Source organism: Protopterus annectens, chromosome 8.part0, assembly GCF_019279795.1.
Source record: "Protopterus annectens isolate FY-2018-M chromosome 8.part0, PAN1.0, whole genome shotgun sequence".
Lineage (NCBI taxonomy): Eukaryota > Metazoa > Chordata > Ceratodontiformes > Protopteridae > Protopterus > Protopterus annectens.
Window position 1 is genome coordinate 635,801,706 of NC_056741.1, and position 15,575 is coordinate 635,817,280.

The 15,575-nt window shown below is 37.9% G+C and overlaps 1 protein-coding gene across 1 annotated transcript in view; it reads right to left on the reverse strand.

The window, feature by feature from the left end:
• The window catches only part of LOC122808328, a 189,849-nt gene that overhangs the window by 120,091 nt on the left and 54,183 nt on the right, over positions 1-15,575 (reverse strand). Inside the window, exon 3 of the mRNA XM_044079293.1 lies at positions 1,551-1,627. Coding sequence (XP_043935228.1) covers positions 1,551-1,627 — 77 coding nt within the window. The remainder of the gene's footprint in view (positions 1-1,550; positions 1,628-15,575) is intronic.

Below are 15,575 nucleotides of genomic sequence, written 5' to 3' on the forward strand. Positions count from 1 at the left end.
TTTACCTGATTTACAGTCACAGAAGAGCCAGAACATCTACTGGAAGTCAATGGGTGTAAGTCATAACATTAATTCAGAGTGGAATGCCAGTCCATTGAGGATATACATACACATGCACATAAACATATCATATATCTCATGCATGCATGCATGCATGCACAAATAATACAGACACACACACACACAGACACCCATACATATATACACACAAGCGAGGTTGTGTATATGTATGCATTAATGTGTTTGTTTGTGTGTGTGTGTGTGTGTGTGTGTGTGTGTGTGTGTGTGTGTGTGTGTGTGTGTGTGTGTGTGTGTATGTGTGTGTGTGTGTGTGTGTGTGTGTGTATGTCTGTGTCTGTGTCTGCATCTCTAAGGGCAAGCTCATGCATGTGTATGCATTAATAAGTGTGAGTGCATGCTTGGGTATGTGTGCACACGCACACATGCATGCAAGCAAGAACATATTTTCAAGTGCTTATGCATGTGTGATATGTATATATAGATGACATTTAATTAATGGAGTCCCAAGTTAATATTTACCATTTAAATATCAGAAGTTCAGCATTCAAGTGTGGTTCAGTTTGGACATTATATGTAGAAAAAGCATTTAAGTTTTTTTTGCACTACAGAACAAACTAAACATTGCCTGCTGAAATATATGACTTAATCCATTACAATGAGAATTTTTTTGAATATTCTATATTTAAAGGATCTTGCTATTTTTAATAACAAATAACTTTTCTAAATTCAAGGAATAATAAGTCAAACACAGATCCAGAACTACAACCAAAAATGCTTGAATATTCTGTAAATAAAAGTTCATGTTATAACAAAGATCCAGAATTCTTTAAGAAATAGTTGCAAGACCAATTACCATGCACAGTCAGACTAGACAGGGCACAAAGTAATTTTATTTTCATGTGAAGATCTCAGCCATACATATTCACCAGTTCTACTCCAATTTAAATTAAATGACTCCAAAACTTTAATAGTTTTGATTAGACCATAATTCTGTAGAATTGTAATATTACTTCTCTGATGTTATATGCAGTAAATGCCTGGATTTTCACTTAACAGTAAATGATTCTGAAGATAGCAAATGCTTTCTGGTGAATTTATTACACTGCATTAAGCAAAAATGCACAAAGTATTTCATTTGTATGTTTATACTTTGGGATCTATTCGGTTGATTTACTTTTCCCTTTATATTCTCTTATGCTTGACAGTGATAATGCAGAATGGAGGAGGAAAATAAATCCTTGACGTATTATGATCGCCTTTTAATTGAAAGAAAATATACAGCCAGTTCTCCCAAAGGGTCACATGCTCCTCCGTAATGCTGTTCATCTAAGAACAATACAAACTTTCACTAAGATCTAAACTAATTGATTCTGTATCACTGTGATTTTCATAACTGCAAGTGACATAAAAGATTCCCCAAGAGTGTTTCAGAAAATAATAATTTGGCAGTCACTTGAGCCACTACCCATTCATTGTGGGAACACAGGCAATAAATGTTTGGTGACATGTTTAAAAGATGGAATTCTAACCTGAGCTGTTGATGCCTCTAATGTAACTGGCACAGGTCTGAGGATCTCCTGCACTGAATCCATCCAGTTCTTCATGTCTGAAAAGAAAAGAAAGAGAAATAATTAAACAAACAAACAAAAAAAACCCACTATGTATATGTCAGCTGGTAAAATAAGTGAAAATTCAGCACTGGTGCAGTTTTGCAATATTGCTTTGCCATGCTGCTGAAGCAACAGTGAAGGAGTTAGAGAACACACTTACAAATCTGACAGTCTCATGCTTTGCATTCCACCTTATTCCAGTGGCTTATATAGTGTTGGTGTTATAAGTAGAACTATCTAGAACAGATTCAGCCACAGAATGCTTTATGTTGATGGGCTTATTCTAAGCACTGAGCTATTTCTTAGGTTTTCCCATCTTACTGGATCATTAGTATGTAAAACAAATAAATAAAATTTGGCATAATTTTATCCTATTCATTTGTGAGAATTATCCCATACATAATTAGCAAAACAAAATAGCAAACTTTAAATTTTGGGTGTTGAATTTGTTTGATCTCCAATAGTTAAGGCAGAAACAGCACATATTACACAACAAGATGACCTTCTTCTATCACTTTCCTATCTATGGGTTCTACCATATTTTTATAATCTACAAGCTTATAAATGAGCAACATCTCTGGAGTTTCTTTAATTCTGAGAATGCACTTGTTTAAAGAACTCCACCCTCCCATTTTACTTTTATTTTCTAGCTTATCACACAACTCCTTGGTTTTACACTGCCCTCCCCACAATCAACAGTGATGGAACTTCTGCAAACAGCTACAACCCTTGGCAGCAATAAGAACCATTACATCAGCCTATTGTGATATTTTTTCTAAGCACTACACACTAATTCATTAAAAGACTACCTTGGCATTTGTTTCCCCTTCAAGAATTGCCTCATGTCTAGGCCATACATTTTTGAATTTTGACTTTCAGCTTCCATTTATACTCTGTTTCAGTTAACTCACAGCATTTTTTAGAATGCCTCTACATACTGTACTTTTCTACAGAAATAAATATAAACAATAATAAAAAGTAAGTGATGGTCAAAAGTGGAAACGCATCCAGACTAAGGTTCCAGGATACTTTAAAACAAAATACTTTAATATGAAATACTTAGTTGAAAAAAATTAAAATAAGTGCTTTCATTTTGCAGTGAAAACTTCCTCAGATATAAACCCTTTTAAAAACACATTTTTATATATACCTACAGCAGAAAATCTGATTGCCAAGTCTCTTACTGAATCTGCTTCATTTAAAGGAACATAAGCAAACAGAAACTTAAATAATTACAAAGTTTGGATACAGTAACATTAGCTATGAAATACATTAAGTTAATTACATCAACTTGATCCCCAGAAAGCTATAACTAGTTAAAGAAAATCTTAATGTAATAAAACCAATACATATTAAATAAGTGTATATATCTCTCTAAATACAGTGATAATTAACTATAAAAATAAATGAAAATAGATGTGGTCCCCAGAACACTATTAACAGCAAAACTATTAATTAACAAAACATGTTCAACAAAATCTAGGGCATGATTTCAAGTTCATTTTATAGAATAATGCCCACAGAATGACAGGGGTGGGTCATGGACCCTTAATGTTGAGAAGTGTGAACTTTCCCGGCAACTCCAACTAAATGCCAATAGTTGGCCAGGACTTAATGAACAATTGTCCATACATTTTCTATTAAAAATAAAAGCCACATTAAGAAAAAGGATGTTTTAACTTAATATAGTCAGGAAGTTTTAATTGTGTCTTGCTTTTTTCCCCCTCCCAGTATTGATTGTTACTGTACCAGTTATATAATTGTAGTAGTTAGACATGTTACTGTTTTATATGTACAAATAATTGCAGTTTAAAAATAGATACAGATATAAATATGTATCTTTTTTAATATATTAAGATGCTGAGAATTCATTATAACTGGTAATAGTGTTCTGGGGACTGCATCTATTTTAATTTAATTTATTTTTATAGTTAACATCACTGTTTTTGGATATACACACGCACACACACACACACACACACACACACACATGCACATTTAATATGTATTGGTTTTATTACATTAAGATTTCACTTTAACTAGTAATAGCTTTCTGGGGATCGTATTCATGTAATTGACTTTATTTCATGGCTAATGTTACTGTATCTGAATTTTGTAATTATTTAAGTTTTTGTTTGCTTATGTTCCTATAAATGAAGCAGATTCACCATGAGACTTAGCATACATATGATTTTCTGCTGGCTACTGATAGGTATATATAAAAAAGTATGTTTTTTTAAATGGTTTATATCTGAGGAAGTTTTCACTGCAAAACAAAAGTGCTCATTTTAATTGTTTTCAACTAAGTATTTCATATTAAAGTCTTTTGTATTAAAGTATTCTGGAACCTTAGTCTGGAGGTGTTTCCTCTTTTGACAATCACATACTTTTTAGTGGTTTACTTTAGTTTTTCTGTATCACAACAAGAATGGTAGCCAAATATGCATCTGGAATATTACAGTGCAAATTTTTCCAAAATAATTTATTCATTTTTTTACAATGATATGATAAAATTTAAATTAAAAAAATGTGAATTTATCATGTCTTAGGGTTATATATTATATTAATTACTTCATTTACTAATGCTAATGTTAACTGACAGTACAAGGATGCAAAGGTCATAGAACCCTTTGTCAGGTTTATTGCTGGAACACAGGAGACATTTTGAGAGGACTTAGACAAATGACAATCCCTGTAAGGCAAACACCTGTTTTACTTTAGAAAGGGATGATTCACTATTATAAGTAACTAGGTGTAGTATTTGTATTTTGTTATGGAACTCAAACCAACCTTGCAGTAGCAAAATTCTTCTATCTTCTTGGATGAAGAAGTATATAGTTGATTGAAGATTTTAAACATGCCCCTTGCTTTTGAATAATAGTGGTGATATGATGGTCATATTTTATTTATCAAGCAGAATGCCAAGATATTTTGTAGTATTTACAACCTCTGATATTTTACAAAAATAAGTAGAATTTAAGTAGAGTGTTGTCATTGCTATAGGAATGTTTTTGGAGGAAAAGTGTGGTTTTAGATTTTCAGGATTTTGTTTTAAGGTTGATGTCATTTTCCATTCTTCCAGGTTATTAAAGCTTTACTGCTGAGCTTGTTTTAATGGAGGGTCATTTTTAGCATTACCAATGACAGTGATAACAAGTGACCATTAGCTTGAAGCAATGACTTCACATACCATGAAATTATTGAAGAATAAGGGTCTTAAAACTGAAACCCGAGACAATAAAACAGCAGGCAAATAGGACTGTGATATAGAGCTTTTCCATTTTTATGAATTGTTTATGGTTATCTATATGTCAAACTAGGCTAGTGAGGGTGAAGCTAGGGAAATATTTAAGCATGTTATAAAAAAGAGATGCCTTATTGTGATGGATGCTTTTAAAAAATCTAAATATAGTAAGTTGCCAGCTGCATGACAGAAGTAAGGTACACAAAACCACAGTATGAAACAGCAGCTCTCATTAAAACAAGGAATATAAATGCTTCTAGTGTTTAAATGCATCTATTTTAAGGTGTATTTTTGGTCCCTTTATTCCAGAAGTACAGTTAAAGGGTCTATATTACAAGATTGAATGCTTAGGTGATCGAACACCTAAACATCGAACTTGTAATATCAAAAGCAAAAAACAGCGACCGGCCAATTTAACGCAGGGAAAGAGTTCCCTTGGCTGTTTGCTAGATTTTGCCATTTTGTCTACTATACAGCGATCTCAGAGTCAATATATTTAGTTAGGAAGGATATGGGGGGAGCACAGCCTCCCCACTAAGTTTGGGTGTAAAGTTATTTTTTTTTCCATGGCCGACTGACGTGTTTTCCTGCAGTGTTCGACGTTTTTGCATTTGATATTACAATTTCGATGTTTAGGTGTTCAATCACCTAAGCATTCGATCTTGTAATATAGATGCCAGTTAAAGAATTGTGCACCTGCAATGGGGTGCATGTCGGTGCTTTGTAGAATGCATGGAATTTTCCTTAGGGTGGATGAGTGAGTATTATTTTTCATTATTTTATTACACTACGTTCTGAACTATGATTGGTACAAAATGTATTGTCAGCTTTTAATGGTGATGTACTTAGGCGGCTAAAGGAGTCATGGCAGCAGCTAGTTATTCTGGAAGGCTTGGTACCAAGTATGACTTGAAGCAGTTAGGCAATGAGCCTGTTAACAGCATACATCCATCCATACAACTGCCAGTTGAAGTGTTAGAATAGACTTGTGTCATGATGAGACATTAATCTAGATTGTATTTTGATTGTGGTATGTAATTGAATTAGGGGGTAGTGGACTGCTGCTCACAGTGTTATGTACTTTTGTGGGGGACAATATGTATGCCACAGAACCCTTTGCCAGATTTATTACTGGGGAAGATGAAAGGAATATTAATGTGGATACAGCTTACAGACACTCGACAAGCTACATGCAAATTTCATTTTAGAATGGGATGACAGACTATTAGCAATATGGATTTAGTATGTAAAGCTAGGTGAAGTATTTGTATTTTGTTGTGAACTCAGGCCAGCCATTTTCTGGGAATTTTGTGATTTTACTACATATAGGTTTAGCTTATTCTGGCTATTATTCTTTCTTTGCTGAGATTCATATACGGTACAGACAAACAACAGCCGGTTCCAACAGATAGTCTTGGTGGACAGAATACATCTCTGCAGAAAAAGGATGTGGACCTTACAGTTGCCTGCTCTCCTCACTCTGAAGGCAAACAAGTCAGCAGTGAGTTTTTCAGACAGTCACATCTATCACAAGACAGCTTGTCAAAGTCCTGCATTCTGCCTACTAATTTTGATTAGGATATTGCTTTGCAATATGCATTTGAGGTTAGACACTTATTTTATTTGTTAACTATTTTACTGTGTCCTGGACAACATGTATTTCTAGCCAGTGACCTGTTATAAGCTTTACTGATTCCAGTGTTCCTATAGTAACATTTCTTGTGCAACTGGTCAATGCTACCTACTTTAGAAACAAGAGGGATTCCTAAAATTACATGTTTGTCCATACAGATACAGGACATGAGCAACTGCATTTCGTTTAACCCCACCACAGAGATGTATAGGAAAGGGAGTACATGGGAGTACTTGTTCAGTGGAAGAATGCAAGGTGTCATCTTATTTATTACCCTCCCTAGAGGGGAATCCCTAGCACACCAAACTGTCATTGTGCCATTTTTAATCACTTGGGCTATCTTATGTTTCCTGTTTTTTTTTTTTTGTGTCAGTGAACTCTTGCAAAACCTTTGGCTTGTGTCATCAGGTTGCTCAGGTTTTACTGGCCTGCCCATCTGTCTACACAGGAGGTGTCCCCACTTCCACCTACCTTACCCATACTTCCACAGGGCAATTTTCCATTATGGGGATGTAACCACTCTCCCTTTATCCATGCACTACAATCTCACTTAAATAAATACACTACATTAACAAACAGTCCTTTCTACCATCTACAAGGCATATCATAATAACTTTAAAAAGCTTACAAAGTATTTCTCTTACCAAAGAAAAGCTCCTCTATCCTATATCACTATGTAAACTTCTTTACCAGCTTAGTTACATAGGCACTTCCATTTGCTGCTGCTGCTACTGTCATAACACCCTTCCTCCCATCCCAGAAATGCTAACAGCATATCAGCAGTAAGTTCCTGTTCCCAACCCAGAAATACTGCAAACATATCTGCCACCATCGACCTTTACCTTATGTCTGTTCTCAGCTTTACCATCACATCATCCATCCATAGAACAAACTAAGACTTTCATCTTCATTTACAATTAGTATAATATAAATATACTTCACTATCTTCTGTCTCACACTTGTACTCCATTACACAGAACTTAGAATGAGAAAACTTTAATTTTCTCTTCCTACCCAACAAAATCATCTCAAAAATGATCTTACATATTTTATCTTATTTACTACTGCTTTGCTTAATTCTTCTTTCCCCAATATTTAAATCACCTTTTACCCCTGTCTACACACTATGTACAATGACTCTACAAGCCATCTCTGTGACATCCACTTCCCATCACCCCACTCATTTGCGCTGTCAAAACCTCTCAACCTACCATCCACCCACCCATTACAGTGCCCAATAAAATATTCCTACTTCACCCTTCAAATTTTCATTACAAAGGACTCTCACTCCCTCATCCTCAATAATTTCTTTAGATATTTCTAGTTATCTGACCCCAGTAATACGCATTCTTCTCCTTCAGAGTTATCTAGATTCGAACCCAGTTCCCCTAACTTTTTACTCTTTTCCCCACAGCTCCTACATCAAAGCCATTTTAATTAATGTAGGCACATTTTTACCTAAATGTCTAGAAATACTGTCATTCAGTGCCACCCACAGTCCAGATAGTACTTAACGTCACAGAGTCCTGGGTGAAACAAGCATTCACAATTTAAGCTTTTATGTCCATGGACATAAATATTTTATTAATGCAAGACCAAGTAACAGAGTGACAAGAGCAGCTGTATCTCTTTTAACCCCTCAGAAGGGAATAGATAAGGGAGTACAAACTCTTGAGAGACAGCATTCGGTCAGCTTCTGTGTGATCCCCCTCCAACAGCAGGGGGATTCTTGTCTTGGTGTGTAGCATAAACAGCAAGGGACAATACTCATCATTAAATGTCCATTATCCAAGCTGGCTAGCTGTATCTGTCAAGGATAAACACCGGCATTCTCTCATCATTGTGAATGCCCCTACCCCCATACACACAAATTATACCCGATTTACCGCTGTCCTAAATAAATTTTAAAGGTAAAATGTCCAAGAAAGAACCCATAATTCTATATAGTTTTAATATAACCATTTTCAGCTTCACCAACTCAGAAAATCTGGACCTTCTTATTTCACAGGATCTCACTAAGTTAATCATAGAAAGTACAAGACCTGGTAATTACAAACATCTCAAAAAAGACCCACCATTTATCAGTGACCATTACCCAATTGCTTTCTCCTTGAAATGTCCAAAAATCAAACCATCTCTCTCTCTCTCTCTCTCTCTAGTTTCCTTCACAGCACTCTGAAAAAAAAAATAATAAAAAAGACTTCCAAATGAACTGCCCTAAACAAACTTGACACCCCTTCTAGCTGTCCAAGACTCAGCCATCTTAGCTACTAACCTTACCAATAGTTTACTGCAGTTACAAGAATACTGTTTCTCTACAATCCCTAGACTGCTCTGACCTCATAAAAACAGTGGATCACTAAAGAATTTAAGGATTTCTACAATCTAAGGCATGAGGCCTAAGCACTATGGAAGGCAATCTCCACCTTACTCAGCAGAAAGGATTAATATTTCTAAGAAATATAGCAAAGAAAACAACTAGAATAAAAAAGCCAGTATCCTACAAGCAACTCAAATTGCACTGCCAAACAACAAAAATACATTATTTAGCCTAGCCAGAAAAATTACTGGATATTTAGCATCAATAGATCCTCTAATATTGACAGCATTTCTACCTCCACAAGTTTGTTTACAATACCTGACAAGAAAAGTAAATTCTCATTACCCCCTTCACCACCACAACTCCTCCCTGCCTTGCAACAAATACACTCTCTGATTTTACCCTTAAAATCAAAACACATTGAGTTACTATTAAGCAAACTTCCTGTCAATCCCTCTCTTGGATAAGCTGGCCTTCAGTTCTGCTTTAGTATTGTATATTAAGACGACATCCTACGTCAACTCACATACCTATACAACATGCACCTTACAATTGACACTATCCCTACACAATGGAAAACAGGAATAGTGAACCTCTTTCCAACAATCCCCAATCCCACCTCCCCAACAACTACAAAAAGATTCAGTTATACCCACTCTAGCCAAATTACTTGGAAAAAAACTAATTTGCAATCAGATCTCTGAATATATTCAAGTATACATAATATTTTAAACTTTCTGCATGGCTTCTGATCAGACCAGATTACAGTGACTGTACTTTGTACTCAACTGATGATAGCTTGCAAAACCTTGTTTCTCTTTTTAGTGACCTTTCTAAAGCATTCAACTTAGTGGAACCCAGTCTCCTGTTGTATTCCTTTCTAATATCTGGACACAGGCCTAGAAGCCTACAGTAATTCAAGTCTTTCCTTCAAAACAGAGATATCAAAGTACAAGTAAGCCATATTTTCTGGTATCCTCAGTACTGTTCCCCTTATTCATTAACAAATTCCCAGCTGACCTTCCCAACTCTACATTTTGCTTCTTACCAGTGATATGATTATTCAGACAGAGGGTCCTGCTTATCTAAAAAAAAGAGCTCTAATACACAACCTACTTCTCCTTCCAAACTGGTTAGATAAACCCCAACTCACACTCAGCACTAAAAAATCAAAGCAATGCTTTTTGTACAAGTCAGAAAATAGGAAAAGTAACACATAACTGAACCATTCAACTCAACAAAGACACAACAGAAACAGTTGATAAATGTAGGTACCTGGGCTTGTGGCTTGACAGTTCACTAAACATTCAATATCATATGTAGAAGTTTGACAACTTTAGCCATGCTACGAGGGACTACCTGCTACGTGGACTGTGTGTGGATGTAGCGGACAACAATATCAATGCTGTGGCTGGGAAGAATTGCATGATACAGCATTGTTGGAAGCATTTGGCCACATGACATATTAGGCCGTGAAAATGGAAAGCAGCATGACATGGGTGATGAGGCATCTTTGGTATCCCTACACGGGGATGACGAGGTCATGAGTATAATACCTGGAGGAGTGGTCAAAACCCCACATCTCTCAAAGGAAGAACAATCAGGCTAGTATCTATACCATAGCTGATGTACAGCAATGCCACACATACATGCTGTAAGCAGAACACAGATACTCTGCATTGTATATTCAGGCACAGGGGAATACCACCACAAGTGTGTGTATGTTATATACCTTTTACCCACCATTTTTATGCACACCACAAGGCTTGATATGTTGTAGGAGTAGATAGAATCACTCTGTTATGTGTTCTATTGTGTATTCACAGGCCAAACCACTGTTATGTTAACAACTGTCAAGGCTGTGACAAGATGTCTTCCTGAGGTTAATGCATGCATGTGATATGCCAGTTATGCCAACACAAACACATTGAATCACAGTCTGAGGGAGCATTGGCATTATCTGTCTCCCTCTTTAATGATCTTATTACCATTGTCCAGGATAAAACCATGGCCTCACCTACACCTGAGCTAGGGGACTGCACAACATAGACACATGCCATCCTTATAGGAGGGATCCCCAAGTCTGACAGCACCAGCACAAAACTGGTCCAAATGCTTCCAACAATGCTGTATCATGCAATTCTCCCTGGAGTTAACAGTACCAGATGAGAAGACTGCATCTGATGTGAGTATGCACTCCATAGAGCAGCCTACATGGGTTATTCAGGGCTGCCCAGTACCCCAGCCAGTAATTGATATGAGGTGATGCTTGAGATCAATTGACAAATGTACAGGGCTATAATCTGAGCACAGTCTGCAGCTACCCACTCTGGCATGAATATTACTGGCATGTTCTATGGCCTATATGAGGATGTTGCCCAGTAGTGACAATGCCTCCAGGAAGCAATAGAGTACAGGGAGGATGTTTTAATACATCTCATAATATTATCAGTCCAGCACCATGCAGGGTGAGTTTTACCCTCACTGCCCTATCTGGCAATGTCAGCCATGGCCAGGAACTGGTGTATTCATGGTGGCTGCTTATGGAGGACATCACGTGAAGCACAGTCAATGGCTGACATACTAGGGTATCACATTCTTCCAATCCATATAATGGGAACCCACAACGTGGAGCACAGTCAATGGCTGACATACTAGGGTATCACATTCTTCCAATCCATATCATGGGAACCCACAGCGGAGAGCCTTCATTTGTCAGACACCTCAACAACAGACCTCTGTGCAGCTCACATGTACCTCAACAACACACATCTGTGCAGCTCCCATTCCACCAATACCGCCACATCAGTGTAATGGGGGGGGTCTCTAGTCCTTCCACATGCAGAAATCACAATAGCCTCATAGCACAATCATGTACTGGCTCACTCAACACAACATTACCATCATCATCAACCCCCTTTTTCCTATTTTTCTACAGGGGGTTGGGTGTCACATCAACTGTTACAGTTTCTCTCAGTTCAATACCACTCTTCTACTTGCTTTGACAGTCATGCCTGATTGTTGCAGGTCTTCTCTTACACAGTTCATTCATCTTTTTGCTAGATTCCCTCCTTTCCTCTTGCCTTTTTCCTGTCTGTCCCAAATCTTCTTCATCAGATTGTCTTCTGCTTTCCTGCACATGTGCCCAAACCACTGTACTCTGTTATCATTGACCTTCTCTGTATGTGGAGATACTTGTGCTTCTGCTCTGATTCCTCATTTCTTCACTGGTCCCACAATGTGCATTCTTCCACTTGTCTCAGGCATTTCATATCCATCACCTCTAGCTTCCTCCACTGTTCTTCCTTCACAGCTCAGATCTCTGTACCATATAGTAATACTGCATGCACCACCATTTTGATCCCTTTACTTTTCAGCTTCTTTGGCATTCTTCTGCCACACATTACCCCTGGCACTTTGTGCCAGTTGGCTGCAGTCCTTCTGATCTTAGCTTTGAACTCCTTATTCAGACTTCCACTCTCCTCATCCACCCCACCCACCCACCCACATACTTGAAGTTGGTAATCTGTCCCACTATTTCCCTTCTATATCAATTTCAGCTTTTTCTGATTTCCTGTTGCCATAACAACTGTCTTATCTGTGCTCATGTTCATCCTGTGTGCCTTCAGTTTTGCATTCCATTCCCTATAATTTGCTGAAGTTCTTACTCAGAGTCTACTTATAATGCCACATTGTTTGGAAACAGCAGCTTTGTTGATCTGTCCACTCCACCCTGTTTGCTAATGTAGTCCATCAGTGGGCTCAAAGCTGAACCCCAATGCCCACCCATTTTCACTGGGAACCCCTCTGTGACTACAAACACTGTTCATACTTCTGTCACTGAGTTCTTGAACACAGCCTGCATTAAATCTACCAATGTTTCCATGATTTCAAACCATAGCAGGACTTCCCAAATCAGCTTTCTTGGGACCCTATCATATGCTTTCTCCAAGTCTAGGAATGGACATTTGGACTCTTTGTTCATCTCTAGCTTCTTCTCAACTATCTGTCTCACTGCAAACATTAGATCAGTTGTGCCGCATCAGGATCTGAATACAAACAGCTCATATCTATTCTTATATTCTGCTATTCTGCTTATTCATTTATCAGTCACTCTCCACATCCACAAAGGAATATTTTATGACACAGATGTACCCCCTCCACAGACTCATATTTTCATCAACGCTAACCTATACACCACTCCCAGGTTGCGTTACCAGTCACATGTTAATGTGGCCATTGGCACTTGTGCAAATGATTATAGCTGTTATTTACTCGCAGCAGTATAGCTAGGGTGGAGCAAGAGGGGCAACTGCCTTAGGCACAAAGGGTTGGGGGCATGATCACCAACCAATCCCGATCTCTCTTTTGTTAATGCAATACCGGCTTTTAAAAGCCTGTGTTAAATTTACTGTCAAACCTGAGTGCTGTAGAGATCTGAGTGTGGTCTAAACTGTAGCAACTGCTTGCTACATTGCAGAAACAGTTTGCTACAGTTTAAAAGTTAGAAAGAAAATTTTTTTTTTTTTTTTTACTAAAACCTGAGTTCTGTAGTGCTCTATGCAGACAGGGTACAAACCGTAGCAACTGTTTGCTACACATTTGCAATAGCAGTTTGCTACAATTTACAATAATTATTTTTTTTTAAGTAAAACACGAGTGCTGTAGCACTCCTTGCAGGCAGTGTATAAACTATAGCAACTGTTTCTACATTCATAGCAATCAGCTTGCTACAGTTTATAAGAAGAAAATTGTATGTATTTATTTTAGTAAAAGGGGAGAGGGTTGGGGGCAGGGCACAGAAATGGGACCTGAATGGCTGGGCAGAAGGGATGGGGGCATGTTGTGCATCTGGCCACGTGATTGGTGGCAATAGAAGGAACATTATTTTTTTTTATTTGCTCTTTAAATGAAGAGTGGATCTTAATACAGATACAGAAAGTAGTTTTTTTTTTGTTTTTTTTTTTTGCTTTTCAGTGGGGCTGTGGATCTGGGATCTGATGCAGTTTGCTCTTCAGTGGAAGAGCCTGGAGGGTATGGATCACTATAGCAGCTACTACAGATACAGTAAAGTGTTTCACTTGAAGCGCTAAGGGATGGGGTGTTGATTCATGGTACCGGCATGCAGCACTGGCTGAGCCAGCTATGCTTCTGTTTACCCCACCCTCCAGAATGTATGACATACAGTATGGCATGACCACACACTGTCCAGTATAGCCCTTATTTAACATTTCCTCTATCATTCTGTCACATGTGACACTGTGCTAATACTGTGTCCCTGTCAAAAATCGTAAAGGTGAACTGAACATTGTCACTTCACCTGTGCTGCCATATATGGTGCATAATGCTCTCTGTGTGGTGAGATACAGCCTTTGATTGCTCTCTACTGCTGCTGATGTTCCTGTGGTAGTCATGGCAGGGCCTGATATTGCAGATCCAGTGGTTCACAGGACTATGGGCTGGGCTGCCTGGTAATCAGACATCTTGCAGGAGGTGGCAGTGGCATACTGCAGTGCAACCCTAGACATGGCTAAGTAGCAGAATCAAGCTTTCAGAAGGCCAAACAAACTATCTACAATGCCCTAGTTTATGCATGGACAGTGTTGTATTGCATTTTGGCCATATTGTGTGAGATTCTTATGGCCGTCATCGCCCAGGGCTTCAGTGGGTATCTCATGGGTACATGCTGTCTGTGGCTGTAGAAATGTGAACTACATATGTGCTTGCACTTATCTACTAGGAGGGCCTTTGGAACATCACTGTGCAATAAGTGATGATGCAAATGTGGGAAAGGACACTGCCAGCATGCTGTGAAGACGTACATTATTAACCCCTGTGCATTGCTTGCTAGCTGTCAGTTGATGCAATGGTATATTTGCAATACCTAGAAGTATAACATTGTCTAACATTTTCCTGTCCAATTGTGGTAATTTATTGTGTTGTTAATATTTTAATTATTACTGTATGTGCATTAGTCTTACTGTCACTTAAACTATGTGTTCATTGTTATGTCTTGCACAGAGACCAAACAATGTAATTTCATTCAGCTTGCACTGCTGTGTAGATCTGAGAGACAATAAAGTTTACTTTGACTTTGGTAGGCCTTTCTATTTATACCATTGTCTATAGATACCAGATGGGGCCTTTATTGCTAAATGTTTGCAGTTTACAGGTCTAAGTAGTTCAGGGAGGTGGGTTATGTCATGGAAGCCAGTCATGGTGGCTGCTGTCTTCCCTGCAGTGTTAAAGAAACATATATGCTCATCGATGTGTAGCAGAAATGTATCCAATAATATCTTGAGTATTCTGCAAACAGATGCCTGTGATATTCCCATTTCTATTTGTCTCTGAAAGGTCCTTGCAGCTAAAACACTAACAGCTACAAATACCTCACTATTCACTGGTACAGGAAGTCCATGCATTCTTCTAGATCCAATTTGTGTATGTATTAGCCAGTACTCTTTATCAACACAGAATTGGTCTGTCAGCTGCTGTGACAGTATGTTATCCTCTGCCTGTAACATCTCCAATCACACCACCTACAGCTACATGGAGGCTAGCAGTGCTTATAGACATCAAACTCTGCTGTGCTACAGCCATTACTGATCCAAGCATATACAGCAGCTGCAACTCTACAACTTTTGACTTGTTTTTTTTTAATTTTTTTATACAGAAGTACTTCATTAAATCATTCCAGGAGACATACTTCAACTTTGTTACACACTCCAGTGAACATCATAGCTTATA